The sequence below is a fragment of the Pelophylax lessonae genome (assembly GCF_965119305.1).
Source record: "Pelophylax lessonae genome assembly, chromosome: 8".
Lineage (NCBI taxonomy): Eukaryota > Metazoa > Chordata > Amphibia > Anura > Ranidae > Pelophylax > Pelophylax lessonae.
In genome coordinates this window covers 125,365,279-125,380,502 of record NC_138775.1, presented here as the reverse complement: position 1 = coordinate 125,380,502, position 15,224 = coordinate 125,365,279, and the positions used below count along the sequence as shown (strand labels likewise).

At 46.0% G+C, this 15,224-nt stretch overlaps 1 protein-coding gene across 1 annotated transcript in view; it reads left to right on the top strand.

The window, feature by feature from the left end:
- Positions 1-15,224, top strand: part of UBN2 (ubinuclein 2) — a 655,942-nt gene that overhangs the window by 419,260 nt on the left and 221,458 nt on the right. Inside the window, exons 11-12 of the mRNA XM_082266188.1 lie at positions 9,802-9,945; positions 10,039-10,089. Coding sequence (XP_082122314.1) covers positions 9,802-9,945; positions 10,039-10,089 — 195 coding nt within the window. The remainder of the gene's footprint in view (positions 1-9,801; positions 9,946-10,038; positions 10,090-15,224) is intronic.

The following is a 15,224-nucleotide window of genomic DNA, read 5'->3' as shown; positions in this document are numbered from 1 at the left end:
ACGGCGGTGCTGCTGAGAGACAGAGTTCTCACGAATGCGGTCAATCCTACCTTGCTGAGAACTCGGAAGGCTACCTCCAGGAAGATTTACCATTGTACCTGGAAGGCGTTTATTGCCTGGTGTGAGTCGCAAGGGTTTCAGCCTCGCTCCTTTTCGGTGGCGAGGGTTTTGGCCTTCTTGCAGGAAGGTGCGGAACAGCGTTTGGCGCTGGGCACGATCAAATGACAGTTGTCGGCCTTGGCCATTTTCTTCCAGTGTCCCTTGGCGACTAATGCCCTGATTCGCACCTTCATTCAAGGGGTGCATCATCTAGCTCCACCATGGAGGGCTCCTTTGCCTCCGTAGGATGTGAATTTGGTTTTGTCCATTTTGCAATGGCCTCCTTTTGAGAACATCAGAGAAATAACTCTGCTTGTGTTGTCCCAGAAAGTGCTCGCAGAGTGTCCAAATTGGTGGCTCTGTCTTGCCGTTCGCCTTATCTGGTTGTTCATCGGGATAAAGTGGTCTTGCGACCTAATCAGTCTTTCCTCCCTAAGGTGGTGTCGGCTTTCCATCTCAACGAAGGTATTGTGTTGCCTTCGCTGTGTGCGAAACCCAAGCATCCCAAGGAATTCACCTTGCATTCCTTGGATGTGGTCCAGGCGATGAGGGTCTACCTGTCGGCCACGGAGTCTTTTCCGAAGTCTGATTCCTTGTTCGTCCTTCCTGAGGGACCTCGGAAGGGTTCGGCTGCGTCTGCTGCAACTATTTCTAAATGGATCAGACAGACTATTGTTCAGGCCTATTCACTAAAGGGTCAGGTGCCTCCTTTCCCGGTGAGGGCACATTCTACTAGAGCTGTGGGTGCCTCTTGGGCATTTCACCGTCAGGCTTCTGTAGCTCAGGTGTGCAAAGCGGCAACCTGGTCGTCTATGCACACTTTCACAAAATTCTACAAGATTGACGTGCTGGCATCCTCGGATGCTCCCTTCGGCCACAAAGTTTTGAGCGCTGCGGTTTATTGAAGGAACTTGTTGTTCTGTCTCTTCTTGGGGTGAATTTTGTTCTGGAGTTGGCTCCTGTTGCGCTTCTGTTGCCCAGTTGGCTCCGTTTTTTTTTTCTCTGGCCTTGTTGACACATTGCCGTTCTTGGTTGCGTCTTTTCCCACCCCTCACACCTGCACTGCTTTGGGGCATCCTAATGGCGAAGAACATCTGAACGGGCTGCGACTGTCAGAGGACGTAAGAGAAAATAGAGTTTTTAATAAGAACTTACCGTAAAACTCTTCTCTCTGAGTCCTCTGACAGTCGCAGCCCCCGCCCCACTATTTTGGGTTTGATTGTCTTCCTGTACTGCTTGCTACGAAACTCAATAGCAGCACTGAGTGGCTAAAGGTAATGTCTGAGGGACAGCTCCCTAAAGGTGTTTCTTTGTGTAAAGCTTTTTGTTAAGTTTTTCACTACCTAGCCTGCTCCTGCAGTGGGCGCCATTACCCAATGGTGAAGAACATCTGATAGGGCTGCGACTGTCAGAGGACTCCGAGAAAGAGTTTTATTGTAAGTCCTTACAAAAACTCTATTTTTGTCTTACTGTAAAATCCTTTTCTCTGAAGTTCATTGACAGACGCAGCATCCGCCCCTCTATCTTGAGTGATTTTTTTTTTTTCTTTAAAAAGAAAGCCTGAAGCCTGTAGCAGTGTGTGTGGGTGTATGCCTGCAGGGACCACTCCATAGGCGTAGTAAAGCTTTTTCCTGCCTAGTGTTTTACTCCTGTAGGGGGCAGCATAACCCAATGGTCAAGAAGAATATGGAGCCACGTCTGTCAATGAACTTCAGAGAAAAGGATTTTACGGTAAGACAAAAATCCAGTTTTTCTGTGAAAATTTTAGACCTATGTTTAGTGTAAACTTCTCAGATTGTGTTCAATCCCACTCAGACTAAATATTCCCTCACTATTTACCGTTTCCTTTTTTTTTTTGGGAACATCTTCATTTTCCTCCCCTGCATCCTCTTAGTCTTCCTTTTCATTGTCCCTTTCCTTTTCCTAAAAAACTTGTCAGGTCTAGTTTTTAAGGGGGCTGTCTCTGACGGTCCACCTCATGAGTTTTGATAGTCCCTGCTGGGTGGATCAAGAATAATCAAATTTATTTTCTCCATCATCTCCCTCTAAATAATCATATAGAGCATGTGTGTCCAACCTTTTGGCTTCTCTGGGCCACATTGAGTGTAGAGAAATTTTTCTCGGGCTGCATATAAAATATATACTATAGTTAAAGTATATAAGTAATAAAATGTTGCAACGCCCTTCCCGCGCTGCTGCGACCCCCCCCCCTCCCCCCAGCACTAATTTAACACAACTAGTGGATGATCCCCTCCGAGGCACCCTCTGCCTACAGTTAGTTGTAAGCTGCTGTGGCCGTGCCCTCGACTCGACTTTCTTCCTCCCCAGCAAAAAAAAAAATAGTGTCAGGGGGCAGTGGGCCGCATTGCCTGCGGTTCCGGGCCGCATGCAGCCCCCAGGCCGCAGGTTGGACATACCTGATATAGAGGTTCAAGTCTTTCTACTAGGGACATCCATCCTTTGGGGATCCCAGGGAGGATCCTCATATCCGATCGCATATCCCATTGGATAGGGTTGTCTCTCTCGGGGATAAGATTGATTTCCCCTATTGTTCCTATACTGCCATTGTGATGATCTGGAGCATTTAGAATAAGGGTATTTATTAGACTTCTTAAAATTCCTGTAATTTGTGATTAGGAGGATGTTCTCTAGGGCCATTTTAATAGCTACTTTTCCCTCCTCTCCAGGAAGGAGAAGTATAATTATCCCCCCCCCCCCCTTATAGACTTGAATCTACAGGTTTTTGGGGTATTGGTTGTAGGCCTAGAGCTAGATATGTGATGATGAAGTCCTTCAGTTGGTTTGGTGCCGATGTATTCCTCCTAAAATTTTCCTGCCATTTAAAAACATTCTGAGACTTGTAGTCTTCCACAATCCGAATATACTTTTAATGCTTTTTCTGCCCCTCTTCTTCCTCTGCCATAATGTCTCGAAGTTCTCCCATATATATATACAGTGGGTACGGAAAGTATTCAGACCCCCTTAAATTTTTCACTCTTTGTTATATTGCAGCCATTTGCTAAAATCATTTAAGTTCATTCTTCTTCCTCATGAATGTACACATAGCACCCCATACTGACAGAAAAACACAGAATTGTTGACATTGTTGCATATTTATTAAAAAAGAAAAACTGAAATATCACATGGTCCTAAGTATTCAGACCCTTTGCTCAGTATTTAGTAGAAGCCCCCTTTTGATCTAATACAGCCAGGAGTCTTTTTGGGAAAGATGCAACAAGTCTTTCACACCTGGATTTGGGGATCCTCTGCCATTCCTCCTTGCAGATCCTCTCCAGTTCTGTCAGGTTGGATGGTAAACGTTGATGGACAGCCATTTTTAGGTCTCTCCAGAGATGCTCAATTGGGTTTAAGTCAGGGCTCTGGCTGGGCCATTCAAGAACAGTCACTGAGTTGTTGTGAAGCCACTCCTTCGTTATTTTAGCTGTGTGCTTAGGGTCATTGTTTTGTTGGAAGGTAAACCTTCGGCCCAGTCTGAGGTCCAGAGCACTCTGGAGAAGGTTTTTGTCCAGGATATCCCTGTACTTGGCCGCATTCATCTTTCCCTAGATTGCAACCAGTCGTCCTGTCCCTGCAGCTGAAAAACACCCCCACAGCATGATGCTGCCACCACCATGCTTCACTGTTGGGACTGTATTGGACAGGTGATGAGCAGTGCCTGGTTTTCTCCACACATACCGCTTAGAATTAAGGCCAAAAAGTTCTATTTTGGTCTCATCAGACCAGAGAATCTTATTTCTCACCATCTTGGAGTCCTTCAGGTGTTTTTTAGCAAACTCCATGCAGGCTTTCATGTGTCTTACACTGAGGAGAGGCTTCCGTCGGGCCACTCTGCCATAAAGCCCCGACTGGTGGAGGGCTGCAGTGATGGTTGACTTTCTACAACTTTCTCCCATCTCCTGACTGCATCTCTGGAGCTCAGCCACAGTGATCTTTGGGTTCTTCTTTACCTCTCTCACCAAGGCTCTTCTCCCCCGATAGCTCAGTTTGGCCGGACGGCCAGCTCTAGGAAGGGTTCTGGTCGTCCCAAACGTCTTCCATTTGAGGATTATGGAGGCCACTGTGCTCTTAGGAACCTTAAGTGCAGCAGAAATCTTTTTGTAACCTTGGCCAGATCTGTGCCTTGCCACAATTCTTTCTCTGAGCTCTTCAGGCAGTTCCTTTGACCTCATGATTCTCATTTGCTCTGACATGCATTGTGATCTGGAAGGTCTTATATAGACAGGTGTGTGGCTTTCCTAATCAAGTCCAATCAGTATAATCAAACACAGCTGGACTCAAATGAAGGTGTAGAACCATCTCAAGGATGATCAGAAGAAATGGAAAGCACCTGAGTTAAATATGAGTGTCACAGCAAAGGGTCTGAATACTTAGGACCATGTGATATTTCAGTTTTTCTTTTTTAATAAATCTGCAACAATGTCAACAATTCTGTGTTTTTCCGTCAATATGGGGAGCTGTGTGTACATTCATGAGGAAGAAGAATGAACTTAAATGATTTTAGCAAATGGCTGCAATATAACAAAGAGTGAAAAATTTAAGGGGGTCTGAATACTTTCCGTACCCACTGTGTGTATGTATATATATATATATATATGTATATATGTATATATATATATATATATATATATATATATATATACACACACAAACCTGATTCCAAAAAAGTTGAGACACTGTACAAATTGTGAATAAAAACAGAATGCAATGATGTGGAAGTTTCAAATTGTAATATTTTATTCAGAATACAACATAGATGACATATCAAATGTTTAAACTGAGAAAATGTATCATTTTAAGGGAAAAAATAAGTTGATTTTAAATTTCATGGCATCAACACATCTCAAAAAAAGTTGGGACAAGGCCATGTTTACCACTGTGTGGCATCCCCTCTTCTTTTTATACCAGTCTGGGGACTGAGGAGACAAGTTGCTCAAGTTTAGGAATAGGAATGTTGTCCCATTCTTGTCTAATACAGGCTTCTAGTTGCTCAGCTGTCTTAGGTCTTCTTTGTCGCATCTTACTCTTTATGATGCGCCAAATGTTTTCTATGGGTGAAAGATCTGGAATGCAGGCTGGCCATTTCAGTACCCGGATTTTTCTTTTACGCAGCCATGATGTTGTAATTGATGCAGTATGTGGTCTGGCATTGTCATGTTAGAAAATGCAAGGTCTTCGCTGAAAGAGATGACGTCTGGATGGGAGCATATGTTGTTCTAGAACTTGGATATACAGTGCCTTGCGAAAGTATTCGGCCCCCCTTGAACTTTGCGACCTTTTGCCACATTTCAGGCTTCAAACATAAAGATATAAAACTGTAATTTTTTGTGAAGAATCAACAACAAGTGGGACACAATCATGAAGTGGAACGAAATTTATTGGATATTTCAAACTTTGTTAACAAATAAAAAAACTGAACAATTTGGTGTGCAAAATTATTCAGCCCCTTTACTTTCAGTGCAGCAAACTCTCCAGAAGTTCAGTGAGGATCTCTGAATGATCCAATGTTGACCTAAATGACTAATGATAAATAGAATCCACCTGTGTGTAATCAAGTCTCCGTATAAATGCACCTGCAGTATGATAGTCTCAGAGGTCTGTTTAAAGCGCAGAGAGCATCATGAAGAACAAGGAACACACCAGGCAGGTCTGAGATACTGTTGTGGAGAAGTTTAAAGCCGGATTTGGATACAAAAAGATTTCCCAAGCTTTAAACATCCCAAGGAGCACTGTGCAAGCGATAATACTGAAATGGAAGGCGTATCAGACCACTGCAAATCTACGAAGACCTGGCCGTCCCTCTAAACTTTCAGCTCATACAAGGAGAAGACTGATCAGAGATGCAGCCAAGAGGCCCATGATCACTCTGGATGAACTGCAGAGATCTACAGCTGAGGTGGGAGTCTCTGTCCATAGGACAACAATCAGTCGTATACTGCACAAATCTGGCCTTTATGGAAGAGTGGCAAGAAGAAAGCCATTTCTTAAAGATATCCAAAAAAAGTGTCGTTTAAAGTTTGCCACAAGCCATCTGGGAGACACACACCAAACATGTGGAAGAAGGTGCTCTGGTCAGATGAAACCAAAATCGAACTTTTTGGCAACAATGCAAAATGTTATGTTTGGCGTAAAAGCAACACAGCCCATCACCCTGAACACACATCCCCACTGTCGAACATGGTGGTGGCAGCATGATGGTTTGGGCCTGCTTTTCTTCAGCAGGGACAGGGAAGATGGTTAAAATTGATGGGAAGATGGATGGAGCCAAATACAGGACCATTCTGGAAGAAAACCTGATGGAGTCTGCAAAAGACCTGAGACTGGGACGGAGATTTGTCTTCCAACAAGACAATGATCCAAAACATAAAGCAAAATCTACAATGGAATGGTTCACATATAAACATATCCAGGTGTTAGAATGGCCAAGTCAAAGTCCAGACCTGAATCCAATCGAGAATCTGTGGAAAGAACTGAAAACTGCTGTTCACAAACGCTCTCCATCCAACCTCACTGAGCTCGAGCTGTTTTGCAAGGAGGAATGGGCAAAAATTTCAGTCTCTCGATGTGCAAAACTGATAGAGACATACCCCAAGCGACTTACAGCTGTAATGGCAGCAAAAGGTGGCACTACAAAGTATTAACTTAAGGGGGCTGAAAATTTTTGCACGCCTAATTTTTCTGTTTTTTATTTGTTAAAAAAATTTGAAATATCCAATTTCGTTCCACTTCATGATTGTGTTCCACTTGTTGATTCTTCACAAAAAATTACAGTTTTTTATATCTTTGTATGAAGCCTGAAATGTGGCAAAAGGTTGCAAAGTTCAAGGGGGCCAAATACTTTCGCAAGTACTGTTCCTTTCAGCATTGATGGTGCCTTTCCAGATATGTAAGCTGCCCATGCCACACACACTCATGCAACCCTATACCATCAGAGATGCAGGCTTCTGATCTGAGTGCTGATAACAATTTGGGTTGTTCTTGTCCTCTTTAGTCCGGATGACATGGCCTCCCATTTTTCCAAAAAGAACTTCAAATTTTGATTCGTCTGACCACAGAACAGTTTTCCACTTTGCCACATTCCATTTTAAATGAGCCTTGGCCCAGAGAAAAATTAATGGTATATGCAAGGATAGCAGCAGCAAATAGTGTATTCTTACCACAAAACATTAACAAAAACCGAAAATTCTATCCTTACACCAATCAAGGAAAATCGTAATATTTATGTCAACACAGATGATAAAATACAAAAAGAGAAAAAGTAAAAAAGAGTGCTGAGACCAATAAAGTCTGACTGCTCAATTCCAAAAAATAAATATACTTTATAAATGCCAACAAATCTAATAAAATAAATAATGGTGACCATTCATTAAATCTCATAAAAATCAAAACAGAGATAAATCTCCATTAGAAAATCAGATATTGAGTGTCACAGTATACAAAAAATATTTCTCTGAGTTTGACGGAGACCACGCTCCAGAAATTGAAACTAGTGGGTTATATCGCCTCCAGGAGTAGGACTAGGCAGAACAAAAAACACTTGGCTATGCCCATGGGCCATTCTCAGCTGGTATATACCCCCCCCCCCTGCTCTAGCTATTCAGTTTAAATCTGTCTAGTCAGGAGTAAGGACCTACGCTTCCTGCTTGGATCTCTTGGTCCTAGCAATTTTTTTTCCTTCCTTGCATCTTTTTTGTTTTTTCACCTCTTGGGACATCTAAAATCAGCTGCGGGGCTGGGCCGCGGGCTGGATAATCTAGATCCATTGATCCCCCAGTCCGGCCAGCGAGCGCGTGCAGACTGCAGCTACGCGCTATGTCAGCCATGACATAGCCTCTCGGACAGAGGCTGGCCCGCTAGTTAAACATTTTGCAGAGTCCGATACAACCAGACGCAGGTCTGAGTCGCAGCGCTCCCTTGGCCGACAGCTCCCCTACTTTGGTGGCGAGGAGTTCTGTCTGGAGTGTCAACAGCCCCTCCTTCCCTTTTGGGTGATTTTTGGGGTGGACGCAGGTACCCTCCGGGGATGGTCGGGCCTTCCTGCAGGTTCCCTTCTCTCATCCTATAATCCCTCAGTTGAGTGGGCTTCCCCCTCCCCCGCGTACTTGTGGGGGTCCCAGGGCAGGCGGCAGAGACCCCTGGGGGTTTCCCCCGCCATTCCCCCTCTGTAAAGTCTTGGAGTGGTGTGTGCCCTGCCCTGACGTTATGGTAGGGGATTCCAGTACACAGGGCGCAGCTGAGACCTCATAGTTGCATGCTCTATGTGAGTATGGTGCAGTTTGGAGGTCCCAAGTGCAGAGGGTGCAGCAGTGCAGAGCGTGCAGCGAAGTTCCCCTAAATGTTGTCCCTGCCTCGTGGTGTACAGTACCTTTAGTTGGGAGGGGCTCACCTTGCAGGGCACAGCAGTTTGGAAGGCACAGAGTGTTCCTGGCAGCATGCTTTGGCAGCCGGCGGCCATGTTTCGGAAAGTCCAAAGAGGTCACGGTGGCCATTTTCACTTGGTTTGGCTGAGCTACAGCCATTGGCCATGTTTGTGTAGCCTGGTGATGTCAATGGCAGCCATTTTCCCTTAGTTGGACGAGATGCTGTAGACGACCGGAACCACATGGAGAGGCCGGAGCTCCTCCTCTTCCTCCTCGGTCTCCTCTTCCGATCCCGGGATATATGAAGCAGATGGCATCCATGGGTTGCTGGGTCTGAATTGCAGCGCTCTCTTGTCGGTAGGGTGAGTCCTTGGGGGTCCCTGTTATCTCTCTCTCTCTGCTGATAGGTACCCTGAGCATTTGGCGGATCCTTCAGTGGTGGCAAAAGATCTTTTGTACTGCAAGGTCTTCCTTTTCTCTATGGAGCCTCAGGGTCACATCTCCCCCACTGACCCCCATGTGAAGGTGGCAGGTCCCTCTGGACCCCAGCCTCCCATGGTTGCACTGACGGTGGTCCTGCAGTCCTTTGTGTCCCAGGTGGAAGTGGCATGTGGGAAAGGCCAGGAGGAAGTGTTCCCCGCCTTCCCCTGCTCTGTCTGTCTCATCTGATTCTGATGCACCAATATGCAACATTGATGGGCACTGATAGGCAGCACTATTGGGCACTGTTGGTGGCACTGATAGGCTGCACTAATGGGTGGCACTGATGGGCGGCACTGGGCAATGATGGGAACTGATGGGCGGCACTGCTGGGCACTGATAGATGGCACTTATAGGCAGCACTGATGCGGAGGCATTGACAGGCATTACTAATGGGGACTGATTATAATCCCTAATAGGCACTGATTGGCATCCCTGGTGGCCACGGGTTGGGATTTTTCTACTTACCGTAATATCCATTTCTCTGAGTTAGACGGACACTGCACCCACCACTCTATGGAGTTCTGATACTTCTAATACTGCTTGCTACTAAACGAATTACCTAGAGGCAAGGGGGGGGTTATATACCAGCTGAGGACAGCCCATGGGCATATCCAGGTGTTTTTTTGTTCTGCCTAGTCCTACATGAGGAGGTAAAATAACCCACTAGTTATGATTTATGGAACACTGCGTTTGTCGTTGAACTCCGAGTAATGGATTTTACGGTAAGTACAAAAATCCCATTTTTTTTTTTTCTTTCAAAGGTGAACTTATTCTTTCTTTTAACTGATATTTAAAATTAGGTCTTGTCTCACTGTATTACTTATTTTTTTTTTTTTTTAAGGAACCTCCTTTGTAATCTAGTGAAGATTAAACTGGGATGTTATGAACTTGAGCCCAATAAAAGTCAGTCGGCAGAAGATTATCTAAAAAATTTCATGGAAACCGAAGTAAAACCTTTATGGCCTAAAGGTTGGATGCAATCCAGGTAACACCCTCTGTGCTGATGAAAAGACAGATTCACTGTATTTTGATTCTGTAAAAAAAAAGATAGTAAATTTTCTCCTTATTATCTTCATAGAATGTTGTTTAAGGAAAGCCGCAGTGTGCATAATCACCTGACATCAGCTCCGTGAGTACATACCATTCTAACTTCTTGTGAAGTGTGTACTATTATGGTACACTGTTTTCATTAAAGGGAAATTATAGTGTACTTTTCATAGCCTTCTTGTGTAATGAGATTTCATGTCCATATATATTCAGGTATAGTAACATAATATTTATTCATGTGTATTAACAAGACATGTTTAGAATAACCATAATAGATCAACTACTGCCTAGCTGAGGTCTTGAGTAAGCACAACTTTATAAACTGCCTTCTGCACACCATTAACCTACGCATTGCTGCCGGATGTCTCTCATAAATTTGCTTTGCTGACACACTGTGATACACATGCGTTCTTTTCTTTTACTCAGATATAGCAAATGATAGGATAGGTTCACCTTTAGTAACATATTTGGGATGTAACATGCCAAGTGTTACTAACTACGCAGCCCCCCCAAGCCCTCTGACAGAGAGCTACACCGCCATTCTTCAGGAGCCTGACATTGCACCTGCGATCTGCTGATCACAGGTGCAACCCTTTACAGGCTCCTAATAAATAGATTCCCTTTTTTGCAGGTTAAAAAAAAAAGATTTTTACTATTTGTTAAAAAAAGGTTATCTTTTCCTTTAACAAGCGCCATAAAACACTTGTTTATATGCTGCATATTGTACTGATTTTTTAGATCTAAAAACTGTGCCAATCTTTGTTAATCCTCCCTTCAATAAAACTCAATTCACAAAGTTGACACCTCACACTCATTAAAAAAATTTTAACCACTTGCAGTACACTGATGGGCAGCTCCCCCAGGCACCATGACCGTACCCCTACATCATGGTGCACATACACATACACACTGCACGCCTCCCATGGGGTGCACAGCAGCGTGCTGTGTTCACCGGACACGGCAGATTGCAGTTCTCAGTATCAGGCCATTGTGAGTGGCACGGATACCATGTGATCGATGTGCAATCATATGACAATTGGCATACAAGAGATATATAATCCATTCATTACATCATTGTTGTTGTGATATGATTGGTTTGGATTGGATTCATTGCTGTGAATCACGGCATCACAATAGTAGTAAACAATGAGTCATGAGTAAAAGCCTTTCGTGACAGTTAAAATTATTGCTGTAATACTTTTCATCATTGTAACAAGCAATCATATTGTAAAAAAACAAAAAAAAAAAAAAAACAAAACCCTGATGGTGACACTGAACTACTCTGATAAGAGTATGTTAAAATAAAATAAAAATGTTTTCTCTTGCGTTTAATGACTAACACAGCATCATCTTTATTCTGGACGATTGGGTTTTATTTTGTTCACTGACGGACACAGCTTTATGTCTTCTAGACCCTTGGGCTTATGCTGCTATCTCTTCAGGAGTAGGACTAGGCCGAAACATTTTTGGTTACATCCCTGAGGCAGTCACAGGGGGTATACCATCACGTCTTGCTATAGGACTTTTGTTTACCAAAAATATGTAGCAGAATACAATTTGGCCTAAAAAAAAAAAAAATTCGTTTTTTGTTTTTTTTTGGGAATGTTTTATAGCAGAAAGTTAAAATTTTTTTTTTTTTTTCCCCTCTTTCGTTCATTGACGAACACAGCTCCAGGATCTTCTTGACCAGGAGTAGGACACTAGGCAGGAAAAAGCGTCATCAAGCCTAAGGGCCAGTCCCAGGGGGTATACTCCCACTTCCTGCTATAGACATTTTTTTTTTTCTGCCTAGTCAGGAGTAAGGACCTGGCTCTTTGCTGGGATCTGCGGTCCTGGCATTTTTTTCTTTTTTAAATGGAACTTTTGAACTTTTTTTTGTTTTTCTTTAATATTTTTGTTCCTGTGTGAACAATCAACCTGTTCCTGTGTGAACTACAATCAACAGCCAGACTGGGCTACACACTGGATATCCTAGATCCTTATGGTCTTCCCAGTCTGGCCAGTGGGAGCGACCCAACTATTAACTCCACACTAGGTTGGCCGCAGCATAGCCCCACTGGACGAGGGCTGGCCGGCGAGTGAAACACCTCGGGCATAGCCCTGGTCACAACAGCAGTCACGTACCTTGGGCCACAGCACCCCCATTCCAAGATGGTGCGGTGGACTGCTGGGAGTGGTGACCGCCTGATGCCATGGTGTGGTGAGTAGTGTCCCCCCTCCTTTCTCTGGGAATTGCGGGGGGGGGGGGTCGCGAGCCCTCCCTGTGAATGATGGGCCCTTCTCTGTGTCCTTCCTCCCCTCACATTTTCCTCCCTCTCCCTAGAGGGGTTTCCCTGTGTTGGTCGCCCTCTCCTGCCCTCTGTTCTCCCCCTTATGCCCCTTTTGGGGGACACAGGTGTTTTTTGGGGTGGGGGTCTTCACTGGTGCTGGGCCGGAGAGCGGTGTGTGTGTGTCGCTGACCGCCCCCCTTTTTGGGATGCCTGTACCTTTGGTGCTGCGGGGGAAGTCCTGGGGGGGTTCCCTCCTGGTGGATTATTTTTTCTCTTACGTCCTCCGACAGTCGCCGCCTCTTCATATTCGTCACAATGGGGTATTAGACTTTGCTCCGAAGGAGTAGCTAGGCAACAGAATATGTTAACATTAAAGCTTTTAACATATCCCACCCTCAAGGGGTGGTCCCCTCAGTCAATACCCTCCGACTTCCTGCAACCATATCTCAGTTTCAACGTCTGGCTTGTCAGGAGTAGCTGGTTCTCTCTGTGCTGGGGCTTTGTGCCCCAGCCTCTTTCTTCTTTTTTGATTTTTTGTTTGAGTTTTTTCTCTCTCTTTAATTAGCTGTTCTTTTTGTCAGCATTAGTTATTTCTTCTGACGAAGAGGATCATGCGGGCTGGGTCTCGGGCTGATCCCCCTGGTCGCAGGTCGTGGATCGGTGGCTTCCCAGCCTGCCATCGAGCGTTCAGCCAGGTAACGCTCCTGGCACAGTGAACGACCCATCCCTGTTCGGTGCAGGGATGATTGGTGAGGTGGCTACCTCACTGGACGCTGTGCGGTTTCTTAACCCCCATTTTGTGCGTCTTGTATGCGACTCTCCCTGCCTCATGTGCAGCGGCTTGTTCGCCTGTGCGGGTCCCCCACACCATTGAGAAGGTAAGTGTATCTATGTGGGGACCTGTCTGTCTGGGGGGGTGTCAGTCTGGGACTGTGTAACCTGCCTCTGTTCACACTGTTTGTCTCCCTATCACTCTGCTGCATGCTGCGGGCTGCAAGGGGGGGGGGGGGGAGCTGTGTGACACTGTCTGTGTCAGCCTTGTTCAGTGTGAGAAGCTGTGTGCTGTGGGGCATGTTTTGTGGCATGTTTGGGCACAATACAGCGATCGCTGCGGCGATCTGCCATGTTTTTTTATATATGGATGGTGTTATGTGCATTACTGTACTGTAGGAGCGGCGGTTTCGGCGCCAAACGGCGCCATTTTGCCTGCACTCGCTCCGGCCGCATGTTCTACATGCATGGCGGCCATTTTCTTGTAGCCTCCCATAGGCTTTAATAGAGCGCCCTGGTCTCATCACTTCCTCTTCTCCTGGGTACACCGATCGAGGCAGCAGCAGCGGCGAGGGTCTCCTCAGGTTTTATCCTTCTGTTCTTGCTATCCATTGCCTGTGTCGGTTTATTGTCCCTGTGGGGGTCTCATTGTGCTTGTGTGTGGTGCGGTGGGCTGCGCTCGCCGCACTTGTTAAAGGGGCAGTTAACCCTTTATTCTCCGGCATATCATATTGGGGCAATGGATTCTCAGGAGGGCAAATTTCCTGCCACCATGGTGGAAAGCCAGGGGACCGCTGTTTCCCCCCCAGGGGGGGATTTGGCCACTATTGTGGCCGGCCTTGCTGCTCAGGTGCAGATGCTGGTGGCTGCTCAATCTACTAAAAGACCCAGAGTTTCTATTTCCTCTGATTCTGAGGGTGAAGGTGATGGGGCTGTTATGGCGGGGGTCTCCTTATCGGGGTCCCGCTCCTCCCTGGATCTAGTGGGGTCCGAGGTGGAGGCTGAGGTTGAGGGGGTTGATAATTCTCCCCCTGGCTCGCCTGAAGAGCTTGCAATCATGGATGACTTGATTGCTTCCATAAAACAAACGCTGCGTTTGCAGGATGAAGTGTGTCCCCCCGCTGCCTTGGCGGCTTATGGGACGCAGAGAAAACGCAGGACGCCGCAGGTTTTTCCCTGCAATGATGATTTCTCTTACGTCCTCCGACAGTCGCCGCCTCTTTATATTCGTCACATATGGGGTATTAGACTTTGCTCCGAAGGAGTAGCTAGGCAACAGAATATGTTAACAATAAAGCTTTAACATATCCCACCCTCAAGGGGTGGTCCCCTCAGTCAATACCCTCCTACTTCCTGCAACCATATCTCAGTTTTAATGTCTAGCTTGTCAGGAGTGGCTGGCTCTCTCTGTGCTGGGACTTTTTGTCCCAGACTCTTTCTTCTTTTTGATATTTTGTTTGAGTTTTCTCTCTACCTTTACTTAGCTGTTATTTTTGTCAGCATTAGTTAGTTCTTCGGACGAAGAGGATCATGCGGACTGGGTCTCGGGCTGATCCCCCTGGTCGCAGGTCGTGGGTCAGTGGCTTCCCAGTCTGCCATCGAGCGTTCAGCCAGGTAACGCTCCTGGCACAGTGAACGACCCATCCCTGTTCGGTGCAGGGATGATTGGTGAGGTGGCTACCTCACCGGACGCTGTGCGGTTTCTGAACCGCCATTGTGTGCGTCTTGAATTGCGACTCTCCCTGCCTCATGTGCAGCGGCTTGTTCGCCTGTGCGGGTTCCCCACGCCATGTGAGGTAAGTGTATCTATGTGGGGACCTGTCTGTCTGGGGGGGGTCTCAGTCTGGGACTGTGTAACCTGCCTTTAATCACACTGCTTGTCTCCCTATCTCTCGGCTGCATGCTGTGGGCTGCAAGGGGGGGGGGAGCTGTATGACACTGAGTATGTCAGGCTGGGCAGTGTGAGGAGCTGTGTGCTGTGGGGCATGTTTTTAATGGCATGTTGGGGCATATACAGCGATCGCTGCGGCGATCTAACATGTATCCATATAATGGGATAATATTGTGTGTGATTTTATGCACTGTGGAGCGGCGATTTCGGCGCCAAACGACGCCATTTTACCGGCGCCCGCTCCGGCCGCATGGTTTACATGCACGGCAGCCATTTTCTTGTAGC